The 25,374-nt window shown below is 50.1% G+C and overlaps 1 protein-coding gene across 1 annotated transcript in view; it reads right to left on the reverse strand.

Annotated features, from left to right (window-relative positions):
• Positions 1 to 267: 267 nt before the first annotated feature.
• Positions 268 to 25,374, reverse strand: part of RPH3AL (rabphilin 3A like (without C2 domains)) — a 138,658-nt gene continuing 113,551 nt past the window's right edge. The window contains 4 exon segments of the mRNA XM_081580122.1: positions 268 to 1,417; positions 3,426 to 3,461; positions 3,463 to 3,572; positions 5,071 to 5,184. Of these exon segments, the coding sequence (XP_081436248.1) occupies positions 1,298 to 1,417; positions 3,426 to 3,461; positions 3,463 to 3,572; positions 5,071 to 5,184 (380 nt within the window). The 3' untranslated portion in view covers positions 268 to 1,297.

Genomic DNA, 25,374 nt, shown 5'->3' on the forward strand with positions numbered 1-25,374 from the left:
TTACAAACATTTTTACACATGTATGTATAAGTTAATATAACTCATTTTGATTATTTATACATATACTTTTTATTTTTACATCGATGGCCTTGTTTTTCAACATTAGGTTTGTGAGCCCTTCTAACCCATCCAGATCTAGCTTATTCCTTTTATTGCAGCTTAGCAAGTGTTCCAGCAACCACCGTACCACATTTTTTTTCCATCCGTTTTTCTACTTATGCATCTCAGATACACAAGTGATTGTGGCCTTTTGGTCAACACACTGGCTCAATGCAAATTCTAATCTTTATTGTTTTTAATCCTGAAACATAACTTGTCACAGGGAAACAGGACTTTTTTTTTTAAACTGTCTGCCAGAGACAAGGGCAAAAGAGCTAATAGTAGGGGTCTGAGAGCCTGGAGAGGAAGGCCCTTCAAGGACCAGGCATGGGGCAGGCAGGAAGGATGGGAGGGTGTGGGCAACACACACACACACACACACACACACACGCACGCATGCACGCACACACGCACGTTCTGTCTCCTACAGGAAGAGTTTTCCAGAAGCAATGGCCTGCACTCTGAATTAACTGTTTTTCTGCCAAATCAAGCCTACTGAAGAGGAGTGAATTAATGGCTTAGGGAGCTTCACGCCCCAGCAGGGAACTCAGCTGAAGGCTGCTCTTCAGTGAATGAATTCACAGTGTTCCCCAGAACCCTTTCCAGCTCCACCAACCCCAGGGGAGGGCTTCCAAGAGACCTAACAGAGAACCAAGTTCCAGAGCAGCTCCTGGGCCAGGAGGGAGGTGACTGTATCCATGTCTGGGGGCTACAGCAAGAGGGGAAGCGGGGGTGGACCTCTCCTCCCACCTCCACTGGCCTCCTCTCTAGGGGCCACGCTCCCCAGTGAAGGGTCACCCTCAGGCCTGGATGTCTTCTTCCATGAACACAAATATGGAGAAAGCCCCACCTCTGAAACAGCAGTGCACATGGGAAGGCCCCACGGGTGGGTCTGAAGGCCCTTGCAGTCCAACTAAGACGACAGCAAACTTAAAATGAACACAGGGGTAGGCTGGGAAGTGGGGAGGGCAATAAATAAAGGTCAGGGCAGAGTGGAGTGGCTGGGGTGGGGGTGGGGGGGCTCCCAGGAAAGAAGGGGCGCAGAAAGGCACTGGGTGCAGGGGAGCAGACTCAGCCCCCCAAGCACTGGTTTGTTGAGTTACAGATCACGTCCGACAGGGCTGGCGGCCAAGGGCTCCAGGACTGGTCAGGAAGGAACCAGGAGGGCTCTGACTCCAGCTGTCTCTCTCCTTCTCTCTCAAGCTCTTCCACTGGAAAGTCTGCCCCGTGCACCAAGCGAACCTCTGTCCAGGGCAGGTGGAGGGGACCCATCGGAGGCCGCATCAGCAGCGGGGGCTGGCCCAGGTATGCCTTTTACCTTTGAGAGAGAGAGAAGAAAGGCCACAATAGAGTGAGCAGAAGCAGAGTCCCACCCCAGAGACAGTGTGAACTTTGGGAATGAAATGCAGGGAAGGTGGACTCCTTGTTGGAGCGGCCTGCACCTGAAGCAGCCACCCCATCTGAAACTAAGAGGGGGAGTGCTGGGGAGGATCAGGGGCTGAGCCCTGGGCCCAGCCCTGCTCTACTGCGCCGAGTCATTGCAGGCAAGTTGCCCACTGCCCGTGCTCCAGCGTGGCCATCAACACAGGTGATCCTGGGATGCCAGCAGGGGCAAATGGACATGAGAAGGACCTCCCTGGTTGTCCAGTGGTTAAGACTTTGCCTTCCAAAGCACCTTCCAAAGGTGCAGTTTCGATCCTTGGTTGGGGAGCTAAGATCTCACGTGCCTTATGGCCAAAAAAAAAAAACCAAAACAACAGAAGCAATATTGTAACAAGTTCAATAAAGACTTTAAAAATGATTCACGTTAAAAAAAAAAAAAACAACTTAAAAAATCAAAACTAAAAAAAATAGACGTCAGAACAGAAAACCTTCCAAGCCAGCCCTGTCCAAGTAAAACTTAAGCCCTGGAACCCTGTTTATGTGCTGGGCCACACGGCACATAGATCACTGTGTGGCCACTGGACATTTCCTAAAGACCTATGCAGGTAGGTACCCTACATGGACCCTGGGGCTTACCCTCCTGGCAACCCGGGAGGGACACAACGTGATCCCCACTTTTAGTGATAATGCAACTGGGTGCTGAGAGATCAAATATTAGATTGAACCCTATGCAAGTGCCAATATTTAACTATTTTTGATCCACAAAAATGCAGTTGCATGTGGTTCGACCTGATGGTTTGCCCAGGTTCCCATGGGTGTGGATGGCAGAGCTGGGGCTAGAGCTCGGGCCTGCTGAATTCCAAACTGCCCTCTGTGGGGGACTGCAGGAGGCGAGGGTGATGGGAGAGGACCCAAATCATGTCCGCGGCGCCTCCCTCCCTGAGACCTGCCCCCCATGTCACAGTCTGCCTCTTTCTCATGCTCATAATGAGGGAGAATGAGGGAAGGGGGGGGCGGTAAAGGAAGAGTGGATGAGGGCTCCCATGGGGTTTCCCGGTGGGTGACCCTACCCCATCAGGCTCCCGCAGCCATCCCTGTGCGCAGCAGGGGCATCAGCTGCTGTGTTGACCCACACAGCGTGCACCTGTGGATCCTCTGGCTGCAGAGGCACTCAGTCCAGCTGGGGCTTCTTTCTGGAAGGAGACCAGGGGCCGATCCTACACCTGCATAGTTTTCTCCCACTTGAGAGTGAGGACCCCCTTATCTCCTGATTGCATGATGGTCCCAGGCTGGCCAGGGCAGGTGGGGGCTTGGATTCTTGCCCTTGGCTCCCACATCCATCAAATGGGGATAATAAGCCCCCTGACTACTTGGCTAAGAGAATGAAAGTTGCCCTTAGATGTGCAGGGCGGGCTGGGCTCCACAGGTCCCGATTTCCTCCCTCTTAGGATCTGGGACTTCTCTGGCCTGGGCTGTTTGGGGTGAGCTGATTTGGCTTCTTCAGCTATGTGGTAAGTTTCTGGAGGTCTCAGAAACTGTCCCCCACCACACCGGCCCAGGCTGGGCACACCCTCTGGTGGACAGTAGGTGTTCTCAGAGTGGAGTTATTGTGACTCTTACGGGGACAGTGAAATACTTGGAAAGATTACATTTTATAAAACTGAGGATGGTAACAATCACTGAGAATAGATAGAGATGGTCAGCCTTGGGATTTGGGTCCCTCCCTTTGTTCATTGTGGGTGGGGATGCGTCTAGCTTGCCAGGGTTCCCCCAGCACTTGGCACAGCGCTCAGTGAACGTGGAGAATTGAAAACATCCCCTAGCGCTCTCCAGTGCTGGAGCACAGGTGAGGATGAGGCAGGCTACGCGGAGGGGAGCAAGCCACAGGGGTGGGGGGCAGACGGAGAGGAGGTGGGTGGGTTGGAAGGTGGCTTGGTACTCACCGGGGCCCTTTGGGTCCGGCCAGGGTGTGGGGCCCCGTTGTGGGTCGGCAGAGCCTGTCCCGGTCTCACTGGCCAGGCTGCTCTGGCTCTCCGAGAGGCAGCTGGCTGGGCGGGTAGGCCCCAGCTTCAGGGACTCCACACTGCCACCTGCAAGAAGACCCTGTGATTGGCTCCGGGTTGGGCCCTTTGGGCCTTGAACTGAGACAGGGAGGCACTCAGCCTGGACAAGGAGCTGATCTCAAGTCTCCTCGTTTGGAATTGTGACCTGTATCTATGGGACTGTCTGCCAGAGCCCCTCCCCCTGAGAACGGCCACCTCCTTCTCCCCTAGTCACATGGTTGCCATCCATGGTCTAGTGGGACCCCCACCCTTTGGCCACTGCTGACTGGCCCACAGTCTCACAAAGACAACCAAATGGGCCCTTGGGTCATTCAACTAAGGAACAAGTAGTTACCCACATGAAAATGGACGTGCCCTCGGAGAAGGAGTGTGTAGTGGGGAAAGTGTGTGTGTATCTGTTAACACAACAAGAGGGACATTCACTGCTGCCTTTAGTAACTAAGGAATCCTCATTCAGACCCAGTTGTTAGTCTCCGCCTGCTGAGAGAGCAGAGATGGGGTCTGCAGAACTCCACTCTATCTTTCTGTCTCCTGGACCCTCTTGGTCATAGCGGAGAGTTGGTATGAAGAGACAGGGTGAAGGCTATGGTGGTGAGGGGAGGGACAGAAGTATACAGCCTGCCCCCAGAAACCAAGGCTGGCAGGTGAGTTTGCTCCACATTTTTCTAAGAGAGAATCTTCAGCTTAAAGGGGACTAGGAGGTCATCTGGTCCAGGGACAGTTTAAACCCCATGCATCACCCCTGCCTACTGACACTGATCACTTGGAAAACCACATGGAGAAGGATTCTAAGGCCCATGTCAGGCTCTTTGGGAGAGAGTATCATGATCAACTAGTAATGTCTGCCATGGGCACAGGAGCAGAAGTAAAAGTATGTGTGCCAGGCATTTGGTATCTCTTATCGAGTGCAGATGACCACCCCTGCAGGAATGCCTTCCATATCAGTTCTGGCAGGAGATCACCCAGCTTTCCATATCTTTTCAGCTTGAGGCAGTTATTGAAACGCTTTCTTCTTATGTACTAAAAATCAGCCTCCTGAAACATCTTACAAATATCCCAGTTCTAACCTCTGGAATAACTGTGAATGAAGCTGGTCCTTTTCCTGGGAAGGCCCTTCATGTGTGGAAAGGAAAATGTGCCCCCAGGCCTTCTCTGCATGTACACCTGAGCCTCCCTTCCATCTGTTCGTGGTAGTTTTTTATTTTTGGCTGCTCTGAGCGGCTTGCGGGATCTCAGTTCCCCGACCAGGGATTGAACCCACCACAGTGAAAGCCCAGAATCCTAACCACTAGGCCACCAGGAACCCCCTTTTCCATCTGTTCTTGAGTGGTGCCAACCCTGTAGCTCCCAGTCGTCCCAGCCAAAGGCCCACTTTGCCTCCTGGATCTAGAACCATTTCACCAGCCCCCACCAAGGAGCTGCTGGGAAGCAGAGGCCACAGAAGGAGGACAGCCACTGCCCTTGGGGCTTGGGAAGCAAACAGTGCTGCTCCCTGCACTTCCTGTCAGCTAAGTCAGTCACTTACCTGACTCGCCCCAGGGTTTGTTGCCTTTCGGGTCCCTGACCCCAGTGGGCACGAGTCTGTCATCCAGGCTGGAGGAGCTGAGATCAGAGTCGCTGTCACTGTCGCTGGAAACCACTGGAAAAGAGACACCAGCACAGGAGGTCACCCCTCACTGGCCACTGCCAGCAGGTGTGTCCAACAGAGGGGACCAGGGCAGGCTTCCTCCTCCTGCCAAGACAAGATGGCATGGGACCTCCACCGGCCCTGGTGTTTGGAGCACGGCGATGGCAGGGGACTCCTTTCTGCCAGGCAGAGAGGTGAGTGCCGGGGCAGCCCATCTCCACGCGTCATCCCCTCCCTGGGGCTGGATCAGAAGCTTCTCGCTGGGAGGAGCCGATTATCCACTTTGGTGCAGGCCCAACTACTCTGAAGCGTGCGCTTGGCAATGCTTAAAGGCATCCAGTGATGCCCTGCAGGAATAATTCCAGTCCTTGCTGACCTGACAGAGGGCTCCAGGCCCCTGACATACACTGACTAGCAGAAGCTTCAGAACAACTCTGCAAGATAGGAAATAGCATTGTCTCCATTTCCCAGGCAAGGAAACTGAGGCCCTTGACCACAATGGGACTCTTACTCTGGTGGGCTGGCTCCACAGACTGTGTTTATAACCACTCTGACTCCACTGGGAGAACTGAACTCAGAGCCAGCAGGTCTGGGCTCTCATCCCAGCTCATCCAGCAACTCCCAGTGGGGTCTTGTGAACGCAGAAGGGAGCCAGGCTGATGGGGCTAGAATCCCGGGAGAGGGGAGGGGAGGGGGAGCTCCCACGGTAAACACCCACTGTGGTAGAAACCCTCTTTTCTGGACTAAATGGGACCATATTTGGCTGGTTAGTCAACAGTGGGAGTCATAATACAGGATCTATTCATACATTAAACACTCTATTTTCATTTTAAGCATAGAAATGTACATCCATTCGCCAATCTTTTGATGTAGGGCTTGGGTGCTTCTTTGAGATCAGCCCACATGGTCTTTCATGTCTAAACTGCATCTATACTGCATTGCCTGTGATTCCCAGATTCCATTTCTTTAAACTGAAGCTGAGCTTAAGTGGCTCTGACAGTAAAGAATCTGCCTGTAATGAGGAGACCCCAGGTCAATCCCTGGATCAGGAAGATCCCCTGGAGAAGGGAATGCAACCCACTCCAGTATTCTTGCCTGGAGAATCCCATGGACAGAGGAGCCTGGTGGGCTACAGTTCATAGGGTTGCAAAGAGTCAGACACAACTGAGCAACTGACACTTTCACTTTAAAGACACAGCAAAGCAAGAGCCCAAACTCCCACCCTCCTCTACGTCTTCAGCCTCATCCCCCACAACTGCACAACCAGCTCTCCTACCTGAGGCTCCTCTGGCTCCAGGCTACCTGGAGCTCCTGCCAAACTGTCAGCACCTCCTGCAGGGACTGGCTTTCCTCTACCCAGAATTCCCTACCCACCCCTCTCCTCCTGGCTTAGTTTGGGTACCACCTCCTCCAAGAAACCCTCTATGGTCTCCATCTGGTTGGCTGAACACGCTGTGTATTCTGCTACACCTGCAGCAACCAAACTTTCTGCTTTAAGTGTTGTGTGTGTGTTTTCCCCCAGCAGACCTGGAGGTTCCTGAAGGCAGGGGCCAAATCACACCATCACTGAGCCTGGCATGCTTCTCCCGCAGACCTGATTCTGGGGGTGGGGCAAGAGGGATGCTAATGGGTTGTTTCCAGCTTTGCCTTCCTCTGTCTGCTTAAGGATTTTGCTCTTTCTGCTGTGTTTCTTTCTCTTTTTGCCCTCAAGGCAGAGTCCTGCTTTGGCTTTTTGGGCTTTCCAGTTCTAGAATCAAAAGGAGATGGAGGCTGGAGGGGTTGGGATCCACACGCCCGCCCCATTCGTTGTACTTGAGAAATGTAAGTAAAGGCCTGACTTATTTTGCAATTGCTTTTTAGGTCCCAGAGTAGGTTTCTTTGATCAAGAATCCACTGAGATCTGATTTTATGGGCATTCGTTTTATAAGCATTTACATATTTTTTGACTCACGCACTGACTGACTAACCGCCCGCCCTGTGGGTCCCCAGACAAAGGGAGTGTGAGGGGGCAGGAGTGAGCAAGCAGCTCTCCTTTGGGGCAGATGCAAAAGGATCTGGAATATTCTGCCCCTGCCCCCAGCAGGAGGGTGTCCAGCAGCCTGTTAGGCAGCGGGAAGTCCCTGAGGAGAACACAGTGACTGATCTCCACATTGGTTTTCTCATCTCTCTGGCAGAGATGCTTAAGGGCAATTTATTCCTTCTTTCTGACTTGGAATGTTCTGTATGCCCCATGCTGGATATGCTGGATCTTTGTAATTCTAGGGTGGGGTTGGAAATATGAGGCTGGGGCAGTAGAGGATAGCGGGACATGACATGGGGCTTCATGGTATGGAAATAATGCCCGGATCCTTTGGTGCTAATGAGCAGATGCCGCAGGGCACGACATACCAAGAGCTTGAGAGAGGCAATGGGAAAGGACATCCTAAGATTCCGGGTTATGGTGGCCAGCCCATTCACCCCATTCCTTCACTCTCCTCCCTGTCTTGTCATCTGTGGTACCTGGTCACAGTGTTGGGTTGAGAGTGGGCTTAAGTTGCAAGAATACTGCTGAGCTATGTTGCAAGAGCGTGTTTTGCTGGGAGGGGTATGTCTTGTCCAAAGCCCCAATCCTGGAGGTGGGGCTTGGGCACCATGTTGCCTGGTTCCCATATGGTGCCTATGCCGTGCAAGGTTTAGAAAAAATAAACCTCCCCAAGTGACAGTCAGTGGGCTTGTTCTTTTTCTCCTTTTATAGAACCCCAACAGCCATAGCCATGGAAGGGGGGGAACAGCCCTAGATGAAAACTAAGCTCACAAAGGTGTCGCAGAGCAGGGAAGCAGCCAGCTTCCTTCTGAATGCGTCTCCCTTGGCTCAAGCATTGTTGTTCATTGTGTCTGTGATTTCAAGCAGGGGGCCAAGCCTCAGCTTAGAGATCTCTGTGATGCAAACCCAATCCTGTTTCTAATCCACTCTAATAAACCTCACTTGAAAGGAACAAGCCCAAGGAAGTCGGCAGTGTTGACACCTGGCCTTGGCACTTACTGTCATTGGGAAAGAAAGATGCTGAAGAGACAGTGTGGAGAACATCCCTGGACACTGCCCAACGCAAACACCGTTTACCCCAGTTCTCCTCCAGCAGCAAAGGAAGAAGTTTTTCTTCCTCCTCCCCCTCCAAATGTCGCTGTAAAACCCAAACCTTGCTTAATTTGCCATTCGATTGCTGTTGCCACCTTTCTCTCTACACAGCAAATGCAATCGTCCACCTTTCTCTCTACACAGCAAATGCAATCGTAAATCTTCCAGGTCTATTAACAAAGCTTTTAGGCTCATAAATCTTTTGGCCCTTGCTCCTCCATCTTCAAAACACTCTGTGTGTCTGAAGGCTGATTTTTTACCTCTAATTCCCCAAAGGCTGAGTCTAGGATGGCATGGTTGGTGACAAGTGCTTGTATTCTGCCCACGCTTGATTTTTCAGGTTGAAAATGGGAAAACACCAGGGAGAAGATGGTCTTGATAGCTTCCCCAAGAAGGGGGTGTCACCAAGTGGATTCACTGGAACTCTGTCAGGAGGCAGGGAGGAGGCCCCCTGCTGCAGTGGCCTAGGCTCCTGGACCACTTGCTTGGGGACCTAGCATCCCTGAGATTTTCCCATCATGCCCCAGCAGGGCTGCCCCACTCTGCCTCTCATCCTCAGCAGCGGACAGCACCAGCGCCAGCCACGCTCACTTCTCTGGGTATTTTTTTTTCCTCTTGGATGGATTTGCAATTTGATTGTCACCATGGAAACTCAAGAGTTTTGGTACATGAAGGTGGGGGGAAGTCTTCCCTTTTGGAAAGTCTTTTCCAACTGCTGCAAAGAACATGTGTGGCAGCTGCTGGCTTGGAGACACCTTGCCTGCAATGGTCCAGGGGACAGGCAGGATGCTGGCTACTTGACCTCACAGCCCTGCACTAGGATTCAGGGGACCTGTTTCCTGGCTCTGATCTGCTACCCTCTCTCTTTGTGACCCTGGGGGCACCTCTCAGGGCTTCACCACACACAAAAACAGGCCAACCTAGACAGCCTAGACACTCTGGGTCTTGAATCCTAGGATTCAACTTCAGGTCAGCTTTGTTCCATCAGTGGAGAGATCCCAGTGCCCCTCTCTGGCTGAGAGGCGGGGGGATGTGATTTCTGGGCCACATGACATCCGCCTGCCTGGCACAAGGACAACCAGCAGCCTGTGAGCTTGGGAGGCCCTTGTGAGTTGCTGCTGCTCTGCTTGGAGGCTCCCAAAGCCCCCAGAAATTATGGGAATTAGAGAGGAAGAGATATTTTCAGCAAACATTCTGCCAAGGCAAAGCAGATGGTGGAAAATTTTGCACACTAAAAACAAAAAAAAACCCAACTTTTATTGTAAAGGAAAGATAAGGCCCCCGGGAATGCAGAGACATCCCCAATTAGCCTTACCCAGCCCACCAGGCTGGCGCGGCTGCAGAGAAGAGTCAAAAAGATGTCCCCATGGGGACAGGTGATGGCTGTGCCACCCGCAAGTGGGGCCAAGCTCGCAGCACGAAATCCCAAGATGCCTCCCACATCTGGGGCTCTGTTTGGCGGCAGCAGGAGGGAGGTGTAGGGGTGGTGAAGAGGTACTGGCTCTGAGGAAGACAGACAGTGTCCTTGCCAGCTGTGTGACTTTGGGCCAATTCCTTCACCTCTCTGTGCTTGGTAGGCTCACCTATGAAAGGGGGCAATGATGGATCCTTCCCTGGGTTGTGAGCATTAGCAGAAATAACACAGGCAGTGTTTGGCACATGGCAGATGCTTGATAAATGAACTATTTTATTTGGTGGGGGGAGGCATCCTGAACTCATGGTCCACACCATCTGGCATGGGGATGGCCTCTGGACTCAGCATGTTGATGCCCAGGTCAACCTCACAGGGGTGGACTCTCCTTTTCTAGGGGAACTCAGATTTCCAAGTTGTGCTTCATGAGACACTGAAGGCATTGGTACCATCAGAGTCTGTTTGGAGGCTGAGCTGGATCGGAACCCAGGACTATCTGTGGCTGGAATCTCTGTTCTTTCCTCCTCACTCAGGATGAAGGGCATCCCTTGGTCTGGGCTTATCCCAAGGGCTCTGGCCCCCTGCAGGCAGGCCAGTTCATCCTCAGTCCCTTCAACAAGCTTTTTCCCATCAAGCAGGAGCTGCCATGTGGGTGAGAAAAACATCTAGTTCACTCCCAACATCTAGGGTTCAATATTGGCTCTGCTTTGGACACTTCTGGATAAATACCTTAATCTCTCTGAACCTCAATCTTCTCATCTGTACAATGGAGACAATAACAACAATGACAGTAAAATAAGATCAAGTAGGACGTAATGCACTGCAAGTTTAAAAAGCTATTCGAGGGACTTCCCTGGTGGTCCAGTGGCTAAGACGCCTTGCTCCCAGTGCAAGGGGTCTGGGTTCAACCCCTGGTCAGGGAACTAGATCTCATATGCCACAACCAAGAGTTGGCAAGCCGCAACTAAGACCTGGGGCAGCCAAATAAATAAATAAATACGTTGCTGTTGTTCAGTCGCTCGGTCATGTCTGACTCTCTGGGACCCCATGGACAGCAGCACGCCAGGCTTCCCTGTCCTTCACTGTCTCCTGGCATTTGCTCCAAGATCCCATATGCTGCAACTAACGATTCCAGTCCTGCAATTAAGACCCAGCACAGCCAAATAAAAGAATAAATATTTAAAAAAAACTATATGAGCCTATAAATATTTTTCAAAATGAGATTCCAATTCATCCTCTAGGAACCGACCCAAACAGTGCCTGTGTTGGAAAGTTTCTCTCACCCAAGGTTGGAAGACAGCCCCCAACCCTGCTCTCCCTACACCTGCTGGTCCCTCTCACACACTCTCTGGCATTGCACTATTTTTCCTATAGATGCCTGCCTCGACTTGTCCAGCTCTACCAGAAACCCCTTCAGGGCAGGGCCACATCTTAATAGGCGTCTGCCTCCTTCCCTCAGCCCCCAGTGCTGGGCCCTGGGCCAAGCGGGCACTCAGTAAATACTCGTTGACTGCTTTCTGAAAAATCCTCCCCAGGAGAGGACATGGCGCCTCATGGGGACGGCAGGACGGATGGTGGTCAGCGAGGTAATGGCCAGCCAGCTGGGGCTGGGCGTTCAACCAAGCAGGTGCCTCCCCTTCCCAAAGGACATTTGGGTGGGACAAGCCCGGCGACAGGCGATAGTGGCCTCAGCCGGAGCCAGGGATGGACTAATGGAGGGGGGCTGTCGGAGGCTGGTTGCCATGGACACAGATGAGTGGGCTCTGCGGAGGGGAGCGCACTGTTCACGCAAAACCTTCCCTTCTTCCAAACCTGAGACCCAAGGATAGGTTCTCCCTTTGCTTCGGAAACTTCCCCCAGGGCCCTAGAGAGTAGGAATCTGAAAGGAAGAAAGAAAAATAGCCTCAAGCCCAAGGGGCCTGTCCTAAGGATGGGCTGAGTGGAGCCAGAGAGCCTCAGAGTCCGCCTCCCTCCCTCCATCCTGGCCTGGAGTCTGGAGATCCAGATGACCCTCCCTTGCCAGCTGCCTGATCACCCTGGGCCTCATTTCCTCCCCCTCTGAGGTGGGGCTAGTTGAAGGACCACCACGGAGGAAGGGTGAGGCTGTGGGACCTCCTTCCTTGGTTCCCCTTCTAGGCTGCCCCCAGGACCTCAGCAGGGACGGCCCAGACCAGGCCAGGAATTGCGAGTGGGGAGTGGAGGGTTTCTCGTGTTTGTTTATTCATTTGCCATCGATTTTAATTAACTCCCTCCTTGGGGCTTGCAGAGAGACAGGAAGCACCGGATAATGAAGAAGAATCCTCCGATCGATAGAGATGTGGTCACTAGCATTGACATCCTGTGGTCCTGTCCTGGCTGGAGGCACTCCAGAGAAAAGGGGGAAATGGACAGATGGAAGATAAGAATAGATTCTGCCAGAGAGAACACAATACCACTACTCTGGAGCAGGGGTGGAGAGTGTTCAGGGAAAGAAGAAGTCAGGGAGAGCTTCCTGGAAGAGGCAGAATTTAAAAATGAGCATGATTTTGACAGGTAGAGATGCTGGGACTGGGGTGTGCCAGGCATCCCTGACAGAGGACAGGAAAGGCAAAGGCCAGGTGGGAGGCTTCTCTGGGGCCAGGACAGGCTTAAGAGGAAGGTTCCAGACTCAGGCACTTAGGGTACGAGGGGCTGGTCTGGTTTGGGTGTGCTCTGCAGTATTTCCCTCTGGCAGGTTATTGCTTCTGATTTATGGCAGAGATGCAGCAAAGTGGGTGCGTACCTCCTGTTGGCTCCTCTGCCGGGATATAAAATGTGCCTCATCCACTCCATGACGTCAGTGCTCTCTCTCTCTGTCCTTCTTTATGTCTCTGTGTGTCTCTGACTTCATCTCTTTGTGCCTCTCTTGCTGATGGCTTAAAAAAAATCTCTCTCTACCTTTGCCTCTCTTGTCTTTCCCTCTCTTGTGGATCTTTGTGTCCCCATTGTTCTAAGTCTCCCTGCGTTGGTCTCTTGGTCCCTCTTCCCATTTTGGTTGGTTTCTCTCACTCACCAGTTACTCCACCTCTCTGTCCACCTGTCTCTGGGTCTCTGCCTGGCACATCCCCTCAGAGTCTGCCCTCAGGGTGTGTCCCTCAGGTTCCCTCATCCTAGAATCTCAGCCCCTGCTAGGCCCATGGCATCTGATCTCATCCTGGGTATGGGATGGGCTATCAGCTTCGCCCAGACTCCATGTGGACCCCAGGGGCAACTGAGGCAGAGGCAGTCCAGCCCCTCTTTCCTGTATGGAGATCACTGGGCAGACAGACTCTCCCTGCCTCTGCCACCAAGGCTGGACTAGCAAGTAGAAATGAAACAGCCCCATTCATGGGGCTGGCCTCCACCCCAGATGGACAGGAGGCCCGGGGAGAGGGTGGCGGAGCCAAGCGCAGCCAGCCCTGTTATCTCCGAGGGCTTTATTGGAGTCAGATGAGGCAGGCGGGTCCAGATTTAATCTCTTCACCCAGGTCCCCAAAGACCAAGAAAACTAGAGTGAGTAGAATTAAGTTGTAGGTTCACATGGCGAGACAGGTGAGCAGCTGGAGAGGGGAGCGCTGTACTGCACTTGGCAAGAATTCTGTGGTCATCCAGGGCTTCCCAGGTGGCTCAGCGGTAAAGAATCTGCCTGCCAAGCAGGACACATGGGTTCGATCTCTGGGCTGGAAAGATCCCTGGAGAAAGAAATGGCTACCCACTCCAGTATTCTTGCCTGGAGAATCCCATGGACAGAGGAGCCTGAGGCTACAGTCCACGGGATCACAAAAGAGTCGGGCACGACTTAGTGACTATACAACAGCAGCAGCAGCTGCTGAGGTCATCTGCTTAGCTAGAGCCAGGCTGCCTGGGGTGGGGCTGGGCCCTGCTCTCCCAGTTCAGCTCAGATGGGGATTGTGGGGTGGGGAGGGGCGGCAAGGAGTCCCAAGGCCTCACCTTGCAGCTGGAGTCATCCGATCAGCTGAGGCTATCATCGGGTTCGGACAAATTAGAAGCGACAGCCATGCCCCTGACCTCTGTGGTGTGGCTAATGAGGGCCTCCTGCTCTTAGGAAGTCAAGCCCCGGCCAGCAAGGACACCAAGGGCAGGCCACAGAGGGCTGCAGAGAACGGGGTTGGGGGGCAGCAGTGGCAACAATGGTGGCTCCTGGCTGCTCAGGGCTCCTGTTCTCAGGGTGGCCCCTGCACCGAGCTAGCATTTGGCTTCACCGAGGACTCTGAAGGTCAAGACAAATTAGTAACACATAGGCTTATCTTTCAAAACACAGCCATGTAAGATGAAGCCAGGGCCTCTGTTTCCCTGAGACTTAGGAAAACGGCAGAGTTTCCTGAACACCGTGGGGATTTCTCGTTCTGCCCATGCCAAGGTTACAAGGCGAGTTATCTGACCCCTCCAAGCCTTAGTTTCCTCTTCTGTGAAATGGGACAATAGTAGTACCTCCAATACAGGTGTTGGCGGTGGGGGTTGGGGGGACGTTGATCACACAAATACACAAAACCCAGCATGGGCTGCAGTCCACGGCAGCTGAGGCCTGAGACCTGCCTCTTTTGCTTATAGGCCCGTGGCGCCCAGGCCTTCATCTGAGCCTGGAGGAACCGCAGCCGCCCTGAACGCCGACTGTCCGTGTTTGCCCCAGCCAGGTCCTCAGTGGGCTCAGGAGACTTAGCACCACTCCTCGCTTCTCCTGCCCCCGATGGCATGGATGGTATTCCTGTCCCCAAGCGCCTAGTGGGAGCCACACACAGGACTGTCCAGCCAGGCTTTTTTAATTTATTTTCTGGACCCAAACCACAGACCTACACCATGAAGACCTGGGTCAATGGCTTGTTCGGGGGGCTGGGCTGGACACACAGCGCCCTTCTCAGATTATTCAAAGGCAGCCTCTCTCTTCTCTCCTCTCTGAACAGCTCTTTCTAGCTCATATCTGTCCACGTATATCCGGTGGTTTCTGTTATCTTCATATATGAAAAAATCCCAGGCACTTCCAGCTCCCCAGGACACTAGAACCCACGCAGGGTGTAAAACGAACGGAGACAGGGAAGGTGATGATGAAGCAGGAGAGGCGATGCTGGGCACAGGACCACGAGGGAAGTTCACAGGCAGTTAGCGACTGTTTACCAGGAGCGTGGGGCGCAGGGTAGGGGTGGCGGGGAGGGAAGGGGTGCTGGGCGAGTGTGATGGGATTTCACGGGCCGCACATAGCAGGACTGTGTGTGGGGGCACGCACGTGTGTGTATGCATATGTATGTGTGTGTGTGAGTCCGTGTGGCCACTGCTGAGATGGGGCTGGTCTTTCTGGGAGAGACAGCTTCAATATATACTCTGATAGCTAGTGTACCACCTGCCAGAAATCTCTGCACAGAGTCTCATCCCCCTGGATTTAGGACGGTGACATAGGAAAGCGGGAAGAACATGACTCTGTCCCGGCCCCCCTCACCCCAACCTACTCATAGGGAAACCGAGGCCCAGGGAGGAAGAAGGACTGCCAAAAAGTAAAGTTTTCTGATCTAGGCAGGGGTCCCCATTAAGACACAGGAGCTCGGGACTCCCCTGGTGGTCCAGTGGTTAAGACTCTGTGCTCCCAATGCAGGGGGCCTGGGTTTGATCACTGGTTTGGGAACTAGATTCCACATGCTGTAACAAAGATTTCTCACATTGCAAGGAAGATCGGAGATCCTGTGTGCCACAACTAAGAGGAGATGCAGCCAAATTAAACAACAACACGATCCCTGGGTCTGGAAGATCCCCTGGAGAAGGGAATGGCAACCCACTCCAGTATTCTTGCCTGGAATATCCCATGGACAGAGGAGCCTGGTGGGCTATAGTCCATGGGGTTGAAAAGGAGTCGGACGTGACTGAGCAGGGAAAACAAAACAAACAACCCCCCCCCCCACAAAAACCACAGGGGCTCTGCAAGGCCTGAGCTCTAAGGTTCTTACTGGCGAGGCCCTGGGGGCGACAGTGGTGGGTCACCTTCACAGAACCACTGTGGGCAGGATTTGCAGAGTTCGATCAGAAGGAGGGACCCACAGATATGACCTGGTCAGGCTCCTGCCTTCCTCCGGTCAGGTGAAGGGGCAGTGAGTGAGGCGGGCTGGATATGAGAACTCTCCACTTCTATGGAGATGTGTGCCCGCTTTTTTTGGCAACAGGTCTAACTCCTATTCTCTCACTTTCACAGGGATGTAGAAACAAGAACTATTTCACTTTCTTTGGATTAGCCCAGCAAGGGCGATGATCAAAGAGCATGAGAGATGGACTTCCCTGGTGGCAGAGTGGATAAGAATCCGCCTGCCAATGCAGGGGACACAGGTTCAACTCCTGGTCCGGGAAGATCCCACATGCTGTGGAGCAACTAAGTCTGTGCACCACGAATACTGAGCCTGTGCTCTAGAGCCTGAGAGCCGTAACCACTAAGCCCGTGTGCCACAACTCCTGAAGCCCGCCCACCCACCTGCCCTAGAACCAGCAAGCCACAACTACTGAGCCCGCTTGCCTAGAGCCTGTGCTCTGCAACCAGAGAAGCCACCACAATGAGAAGCCCATGTACTGCTCTCTCTGATTAGAAAGCCCACATGCAGCAATGAAGACCCAGTGCAGCAATTAAAAAACAAAATAACAGTACAAAATATCTTAAAAAAAAAAAAGCATGAGAGAAAATAGGGAGGGATGGAGACTGTGGCAAACCAGAGACTGCAGGGTCTGTGTGAAGGGGGAAGCTGCCACTTAGCCTGTCCAATTTATCCAGGGAGGGGCAGTATGGCCAGACCTTCTGACTTTCAAAAAAGAAGCCAGAACTCTATATTCTTTTTAATGAGAATTCTCTACCTTTTAAAAAATGTTGTCAATGAATTTAAAGCAGTGAGTCAGGGGGAGTCACTGTTCCACCAGTTTGCGACCTATGACACCAGCAAATGTCCAAGCCTCCCAGGACAGATGGCACCTCGCCTCCAAGCACAGAAGCCCTCCTGCTCTGCTCTGCCTGCTTCTCTGAGCCTCAGCCAGCCTGCCTCCCCCACCCCCCTGCACACAACACGTATTCCCAGCTGCTCTGAAGGCTGCAGGGAGTCCATGCACCATGTCCATGCTGATGTGACAGAAACAGCAAGTCCTGAATCTGCTGGGGAAACACTGGGGATGATTGGGGGGTGGGGAGAGGGCAGCTAAGCACCCCCAAGGAGCTTCCAAAATGCTAATTTCTCAGGAACAGAGAAAGAAGGAAGGCAGCATAGCAACAACTGGCTCTGGGCAGTGAGCAATCCTGTCTGAAAATAAAACATTTTACAATCCACAACTGTGGCTCATTAAGAATGAATGGATCTACTGGTATAAATAGCATGCTGCGTTAAGAAGTCAGGAAACAGCATATGCGTTTGATGGAAAAACGGCTGCCACGAAACTGTTTATTAGCTCAGGCGGCAACAGCTCTGTGTTAACGAGATAGAGGTCTCAAGTTCAAAGCTGAGTGGCTGCCTGGATCTTGGGCCATAGAAGTGTCTCCATTCCCCTAGCCCCAGTCACAAAATGGGGGCATAACTCTGGATACATAGTAACAAGCCTATAGTAAGCTTCTCCTAGTGTCTGAGCCATAGTATCCCTAGTAAAATATCCAGCCTCTGTTTGAATACTCCCAGTGACAAGGAGCTCACTATCCTGTAAGATACAAAACACCCAACTCTGTGGTTCAATGGCTATTGAGCAACAGAGACAAATTCCCCCCTGCTCTGTTCCAGCTCAGCTTGTGGGGAAAACAGCCTCAAATTGGGCCTCACTGGCCACACCATCTGACGGGATACAGGCTAGATGCATAAACAGCAGCCTGAGCAGAAGGGAGCTGGGCCAATCACATCCTCCCCAAGTGTGGACATGGGTCCTGAGGGTGGGAGCAGAGGCTGAGACTGAAGAGTGTGCAGACTTCAGTTGTGTCCAACTGCTGGGCGAGCAGAGGCTGGGGAATGGAGCTGATCTCAGTGTTCCCTGAGAAGCAGAGGCAGCTGCTACTCTGAGCTCCAGCACCACAGGCCTGGAAAGGCTTTCCTGTCCACCCCTGCTTCTGGAAGACCTTCCTCAGCAGCCTGCCAGCAACCCCTGACTTGAACTGTCCTTTGTTGTCTCTGTTCTTAGCAACCCCAAACCCTTGAACCAAGTCCAAGAGGGGAAAGCCAGTGCACGTGGCAGGAGCGTGGGCCAGGACTCAGGAGCCTGGAGCCCATGTGACCTTGGGCAGATGTCCCCCTCCTCATCCATCACTCAGAGTCAATTTCACATCCATAACTGCCCCATAGGCTGTTCTGAGCATCAGAGGAGATAATGGCCGTGAGTCAAGGAGACCTGGATGAGGCCAACACAGCACCCATGACTCGGCTTCTCCAGGGGAACAGGAGATGGCGGCGAGGGGGCAAGAAGATTGGCTGAGGGGTCATTCAGGAAGGGTGGCCCCAGGCAAAACATTTGTGGTTGAGCTGAATCAGACCACTCAACCCAAACAACCCCAAAGCTTGCTTTTACTGGACCACAAATGCGGAACACAGTTTAGAATTCTAAAAAAATTTGTTTAAAATCTAGCAAACCAATGAAGAGATAAGGAAACTCTGATTTTTCTTAAAACTACCCAACTGGAACAAATCTGAAGCTCAATATACTTTTCCAGAACAGACCTTGAAGGGAACCCATGTGGTATTCTGTTCAATTCTATCCAGGAAGCCTGTGCTCTGCTCAGGGGGATGATGGTGAGGGGGTGGGAGGGCTCTTGTGGAGGGTCCTGGGAAGGATTGTGACCCAGGCCTCAGAAAGGAGGGGAAAGTGAGTTTGCCTTGTGGCTACTGGGAGCTCAGGCACCTGTCTGCTCAGCTGGGGCTTTTCGGGGTTTAGGGAGGCAGGCAGAGTGGAAAGGCCACCCTGATCTGCCCAGGCGATAGGGCAGTGATGAAAGCTTTAGGTGATGGGGCCCTGGCCCCAGGAGAGGTGAACACAGCAGAACCTCACTGATCCCGGGGTTGGTGCCCTAGGACCTTGGCTCTCTAACCTCAATCTTGGAAAAGCACACACATCCAAAAAAACCCTCAGAGCAAGCACTGTATGGACTGGAGACTTGGCTTCCCTGGTGTCTCAGAGGGTAAAAATTCTGCCTCCAAAGCAAAAGACTTGGGTTCCTGGGTCAGGAAGATCGCCTGGAAGAGGGCATAGCAACCCACTCCAGTATTCTTGCCTGGAGAATCCCATGGACAGAGGAGCCTGGCGGGCTACAGTCCATGGGGTCTCAAAGAGTCAGACATGACTGAGTGACGAACACTTACTTATGTGGGGCTTCAGCTTCATCCCCACCCCATCTCAGGTGTCCAGTAACTGCTGGGAAAGGCGGGCAGACCAACCACAGAGCAGACCCAGGGCAGTGCTGTCTCCTAGTCACACACTGGGGGATGAAGACAATCAACCCCATCACATTAAGTATTTTCAGCACTGGAGGTAGAGACGTACAAAATCCTATCTGAGAAAAACTGCCACACTTAATGACTTCGGTCAGATCAATTCAGCTCTCCATCAATAGGGAATCAGGCTCCTCTAGCACAAGTACCAGCCTGCTTCTATTATGATGCAATGTTGCAGAAGCAAAAAGCTTAATTTTCTAGTCTCTTTTTTTCTTTTCTTTATAGTGATGGCTGGAACTGTAGCAACCATCTTGTGACTATAAGGGAAAGAGCAAGAATTATAAAGACATCTGTCCTGACATAACTGAGCTGCTGAACCAAAGCCTCAGCTGCTTCCTCTAAGCTTTCCAATATACATGAAAAGAAAGAAAGTAATCCCTTATTTCCCAAATATGCCAGATTAATATCCCCATTCCCAGCAAATATCTTTCCATACATTGCCCAAAAATGAGAATCCAGTTGAAAGAAAAGAAGCCTTCAAAAGATGTGGCCCAAGTCTAAAGGGATTAAGACCCAACAGCCCGCAGTACCATTTCTACCATTTACATATTATATTTCACAGAGGAACAAAGGGACCTGGGATGCACAAAAACTGACTATATTGTATTGCTGCCATAAATTTGGAGCAACGACCTGCCAAGGGAAAGTAGCGTGGTGCCCACACCCCAGCTGGACTGACTGGATGGGAGGGTGGAGCCCTGTCCCCAGAGACAGCCAGGTCAGACCCGGGGCCAGTCACAGGAAGAAGTCAGGACACACTGTTTTCCATCCCATTCTGGAGAAGGGAGCTTGTATGGGGCTCACCAAGGGGTTCTGCAGGAACACCCAGTGTCCAGGGGAGGGAGAGTATAGCAAACTCGGGGAGCCAGCCCACCTGTCCTGAGGCACCAGCGCTCTACCAGCTCTGAGTTTAACACAGAGGAAAGAAACACTTCATATCTTTCTCTGACACATTCTTTGTGTTATTTTTAACATTTGGACCTTTAATCTATCTGCAGTGTGTTTCTGGGTACACACAGAATGGGATGGGAATCTAATTATGCTTGCCCTGCTTGTTAAATAAACCAGTTATTTTCCCACTGAAGTGAAAAGCTACCTATCTTTAGCTTCCATACATCCTTAGCTCTATTATTTTTCTATTCTGATCCACTTATTTATATAAAATAGATATTCTATTTATTCTGGTAACAATACCATGTTTCTCTTGATTATAGTAATCTACCTTTTGGTTATAGTAACTCTTTAAAAAATTGAAGTATAGTTGACTTACAATGTTTCAGGTGTATAGCAAAGTGATTATATATTTTTTTCAGATTCTTTTCCATTATAGGTTGTTACAAGATGTTGAATATAGTTCTCTGTGCTATACAGTAGGTCCTTGTTTATATATTTATCTTGAAGGACTGGCCCCAGGTAGGAGACGAACACTAGTGCCAACCCAGTCCTAACTCTTGCTTCTCTCGCAAACCTTGTGATTGTCCAAGGAGCTTATTTTATTTTCAGTAGCTCCCATGTTTGAGGGTGTGCCAAGACCTGTTAGTGCTCTAATGGAGAAGATTAGTGAGCATCTAGATTTGGGCTGATTGGAAGGCAGACCTGTAGGTAGCAGCTTTTAAAGTATGCAAATAAATATAGTCCTGAGGGACTGCAAGCAAAAGGTCCTGTTGGCCACCAGAGCCATGGGGGTGGAGGAGGTGGTGGAAGGTACCTGCTGGCTTTAGTAAGGCAGACAGACCACAGGAAAGTGTCTAGGTGGACCATGGAGATGGCAGTTGGCCGGAAAAGGAGGTAAGAGATAGCAGAATGTATTTGTTAAACCCAAATCCCCAAATTATCCCTCCCCACCTTTTCCCCTTTGGTAACCGTAAGTTTGTTTTTTACGTCTGTTTCTGAGAGTCTAAGTTTGTTTTCCATGTTTGTGAGTCCATTTGTTTTGTAAATAAGTTTACTTATACCATTTTTAGATTCTACATATAAGTGATGTTGTAAGATATTTGTTTGACTTCATTTAGAATGATAATCTCTAAGTCCATCCATATTGCTGCAAATGTCATTATCTCATTCTTTTTTAAGGTTTAGTAATATTCCATTCTATGGCCTTCGATAAGATTCTGTAGTTTTCTCTATGTTTGAGCTGTAGTCTTTAAAAATTTGTTTCTTGACATTTTACAATTTTTGTTGCAATTATGAATGGATTTTTCCATTTCTACTTCTAATAAGTATAGTTTAAAATTGTTGATTTTTTACAGCAAATAGTTTACACCAACAGTTGTACAATAGTTTGGTGTAAACTATTGATTTACTTTCTGTCCAGTCACTTTCCAGGTGTCTTATTAATGCTAGTGGGTTGTTTTTGTAGATTCTCTTGGTTTTCTTGTATACAATTACATCATCTACAAATAAGATAATTTTTTCTCTTTTTTGGCTGCACCCTGTAGCTTGCAGGATCTTAGTTCCCCAATCAGGATCGAACCCATGCCCCCTGCAGGGAACTGAGGAGTCCTAACCACTGGACCACCAGGGAATTCCTGAGAATTTTTTCTTTTCCAATAGTAACAAGTAATTTTATTTTCTTGCCTTATTACTTTAGTTAAATACTACAAAATACTGTTGAATGATGGTGATGATGGAGGTATTCTTGACTTGTTCTTTGATAGAACATGACTTCAGTGTTTTATCAGTTAATTTGATACATGGTGCTACATTTCTGCTTTTTGGGTAATTTTTGCCATATTTAAGTATATCTTTTTATTCTCACATTATTTAAACTTTTTATTTAGCAATTTTTTTAACCTTAGAGAGGAAGACATTTAAAAATAAGCTAGAAAACCTATGAGTCACAAAGCAAAAAAAAAAAAAAAAAGACATACTTGACTTCACAAAAATGAAAAGAAATTGGTTTTAAATGGTAAAATGCAATATATATGGAATCTAGAAAAATGGTATTGATGAACCTATTTGTGGGGCAGCAATAGAAATGCAGACATAGAGAGCAAACTTGTGGACTCAGCAGAGAAAGGAGAGGGTGGGATGAATTGAGAGAGTAGTATTGAAACATATATGTTACCATATGTAAAGACATCCAGTGGGAATTTACTGTATGAGGAAGGGAGCTCGACCCAGTACTCTGTGACAACCTAGAGGAGTGGATGGGGTGGGAGGAGGGAGGGACGTTGAAGAGGGAGGGGACATGGCTGATTCATGTCAATGTAAGGCAGAAACATTGTAAAGCAACTATCCTCCAATTTAAAATCAATTTTAAAAAAAGAATGAAAAAAATGGCAAAATGCTATAAGACTAAAGCCAAACAAAATGTAAAGTCAAGGAGAAAAATATTTGCAACTCATTTAATATCCCTAAGGAACATCTATTAATACAAATCAGTAAGAGGAAATAAACCACATAATAAAAAATGAGCGATGAGTTTAAACAGCCAATTTAAAAAAAGGAAGCTTAAATATCAATAAATTATAAAGATATGAAGAGATATTCAAATGTAGAAATTTAAAAAGTGCAGTATCATTTTTCATCTAGTACATTGGTCAAAATGATAAACACCAATAATATTTATGGCAGGCAAGGATGCAGGTATAAATGAGTACAAAAGGCTATCATTTTCAGAATATAGTTTGGTAATGTCTATTGAAAATTAAAACACACAATCTGTTTTGGGAAACCTGCCCCATGGAAACAGAAGCATCATATACACATAAGGATGTTTCAGTATTGCTCACAGAGGCAAAAAGCCAGAAATCATCTGAATGCCCATCAATAGGTGAATAATTAAATCACAATATATATGATGGGATTTTATTCAGCCATTAAAAAGGATACAGTAAAATCTATATCTATTGACCTGGAGGGAAGCCGATGATATTCTTTTAAGTGAGAAAAAAACCAACTTGCAAAGTTATGGGTAAGAGCCTATTTTTGTTGTTAAAAACAAAACAAAAAATAACCCTAGAAGCAAGTATATGCTGGTAGGGACAGGGAGAAAGGGGTTTGGAGATGATGGCAAGCAGAACAGATTTTAATTTTTCATCGACTTTTGAATTGTTTACACTTGTTAAAAATATATCAGGTCTGCTCATGTATCTAAAAATTTGAAGGAGGAAGAAAAGGAACCTGCCTCAGAAACATCAATACATTTCACTTGATTGCTCTGTGGACTGCAAAGTTCATGGCTTCTGTCTATCGATTCCCCTTTCTCCTCCAAGTGAAGTGCACTGGGGTCGGGGAGACATAAGTGCACCAGTCCAAAAGCAGACAGACAGACAGACAGACAGAAGACAGTGTTAGGAGGGAGGGTCAGAGAGAGGGAGCTGGTGTCACCATGAGCCTCTACATCAGGGATCAGGGACTGTGGGGAGGGAGGGGATGCTGTCTTTGGGGACCCCAGAGACAAGAGCCCCGGAAGAGGGCTGCCTCAGGGGGGCAAGGTGGTTTTCACTGCCTCCCAGTGTCTCCAAAGAATTGATGCTTTCAAACTGTGGTGGAGAAGACTCTTGAGAATCCCTTAGACAGCAAGGAGGTCAAACCAGTCAATCCTAACGGAAAGCAACCCTGAATATTGATTGGAAGGACTGATACTAAAGCTGAAGCGCCAATACTTTGGCCACCTGATGTGAAGAGCCAAAGACCCTGATGCTGGGAAAGTTTGAGGGTAAAAGGAGAAGGGATCGACAGAGGATGAGACAGTTGGATGGCATCATGGACTCAATGGACATGAATCTGAGCATACTCTGGGAGATGGTGAAGGACAGGGAAGCCTGGGTGCTACGAAGGCCAGGCTTAGCAGACTGGCTCCAATGTGGACCACAGACTGCAGCTCTGATCCCAGTCTGTTGTCTGGCACCCAGCATCACTGATGATGGGGCTGTAGGTGGCAAGCAGAAGCCACTTGCCTATGCCCTTATGGTCTGGGAGCCTGGAGGGTTTCTTACCAGGTCTGCAGAGGGAGACCAAGTTCATACTGGAGTAGAGGGGTGACCTCCATGTTGCCTGGCCTGGCCTCGCTGCAAACTCAGTTAATAAGGGGCGCCAGATCCAAGTGTGTGGGCCACTGGCCTCCTTGCCCACATAATTAAAAGGCCATCTGTGTGTCTGTGCGGCTGAGGAGAAGACAAGAGAAGGTCTTGCCCTTCCCCAGGGATGTGTGTGTTTGCACATGTGTGCGTGTGTGCACGTATGTGCCACACCAGGGCTGGAGCAGATAGGGCAGAGAGGCCTCTTTGGGGTGAGGCCTCAAGGCCCCTTCTCCTCAATCTATGGGAAGCAACAGTCTAGGCCTGCACTCTCCACAGCCATGCCTCTTCCCTTGGTCTGAGGGACACAGATACAGCCCAGCTGGGCTGGGGCAGGAAAAAGCCCCAGTGCTGAGGGTGGAAAAGGAACTCCTGTCTGGCTGCCCACTGTCCCCTGCCTGCCCAGGTCCCCCCTGCACTCGCCGTGGTCCCCCCCAAGGCTCGTCTGTGGCAGCAGTGGGCAGTGATGGCAGGGAAGGCCAACTCATGGGAATTAAAAATGCAAACAGAGTCCAGGAGAATTAGCCAGGAGGGCGGGCTGCAAGAAACCAAGTGATGCTGATAAAAAAAATGTCTGGAGAACAGAAGCTGAGCTGTTAATGCTGATTATGTCTGGAAGGGCTGACCTCCAGGGGATTTTTACCTTGTAAATTATAGCATTTGACAACTCTCAAAATTGTATAATAAACATGCCTTACTTTTTTAACAAGATAATCAAAGTCCAAACGATATGAAGATAAATGCCATGTCATAATCCAAAGACAGAGATGTTCGAGAGCCACTCAAAAGCACCTGCCACGTCCACTAACTTGGGTCCATCGCCCCCCAGGGTCAGGATAAGCCCTCATCCCTCTGGCCACCGTGTCTCCTGTAGGACCTCAGACCTTGAGTCTTGGGCTAGAACTCAGGCACTTCCAGGCACAAGGAGCCAGAGCCCCAAGGGCAGGACCTCACCTTTCGTTCCCAACTTTGCCACACCCAACTGAAAAAAATCCCTCCCCTTCTCTGGGCGTCGGGCTACTCATATATAAAATAGGGCTACAAAATAGCTGCCCTGTCCACTTCTGGAGCCTGTTGTGAGACTAGGAGCTTTGAAAATAAAACTGCAAACACTAAAACATCATGCAAGATGTAGAGATCCATCCACCATGCCCAGCACTGTTGTCATGACCCGTGATGGTAGCCATTTCCCCTTCTGATGGTGGCCACTTA

Source organism: Giraffa tippelskirchi, chromosome 3, assembly GCF_054371585.1.
Source record: "Giraffa tippelskirchi isolate mGirTip1 chromosome 3, T2T-mGirTip1v1.2.pri, whole genome shotgun sequence".
Classification (NCBI taxonomy): domain Eukaryota; kingdom Metazoa; phylum Chordata; class Mammalia; order Artiodactyla; family Giraffidae; genus Giraffa; species Giraffa tippelskirchi.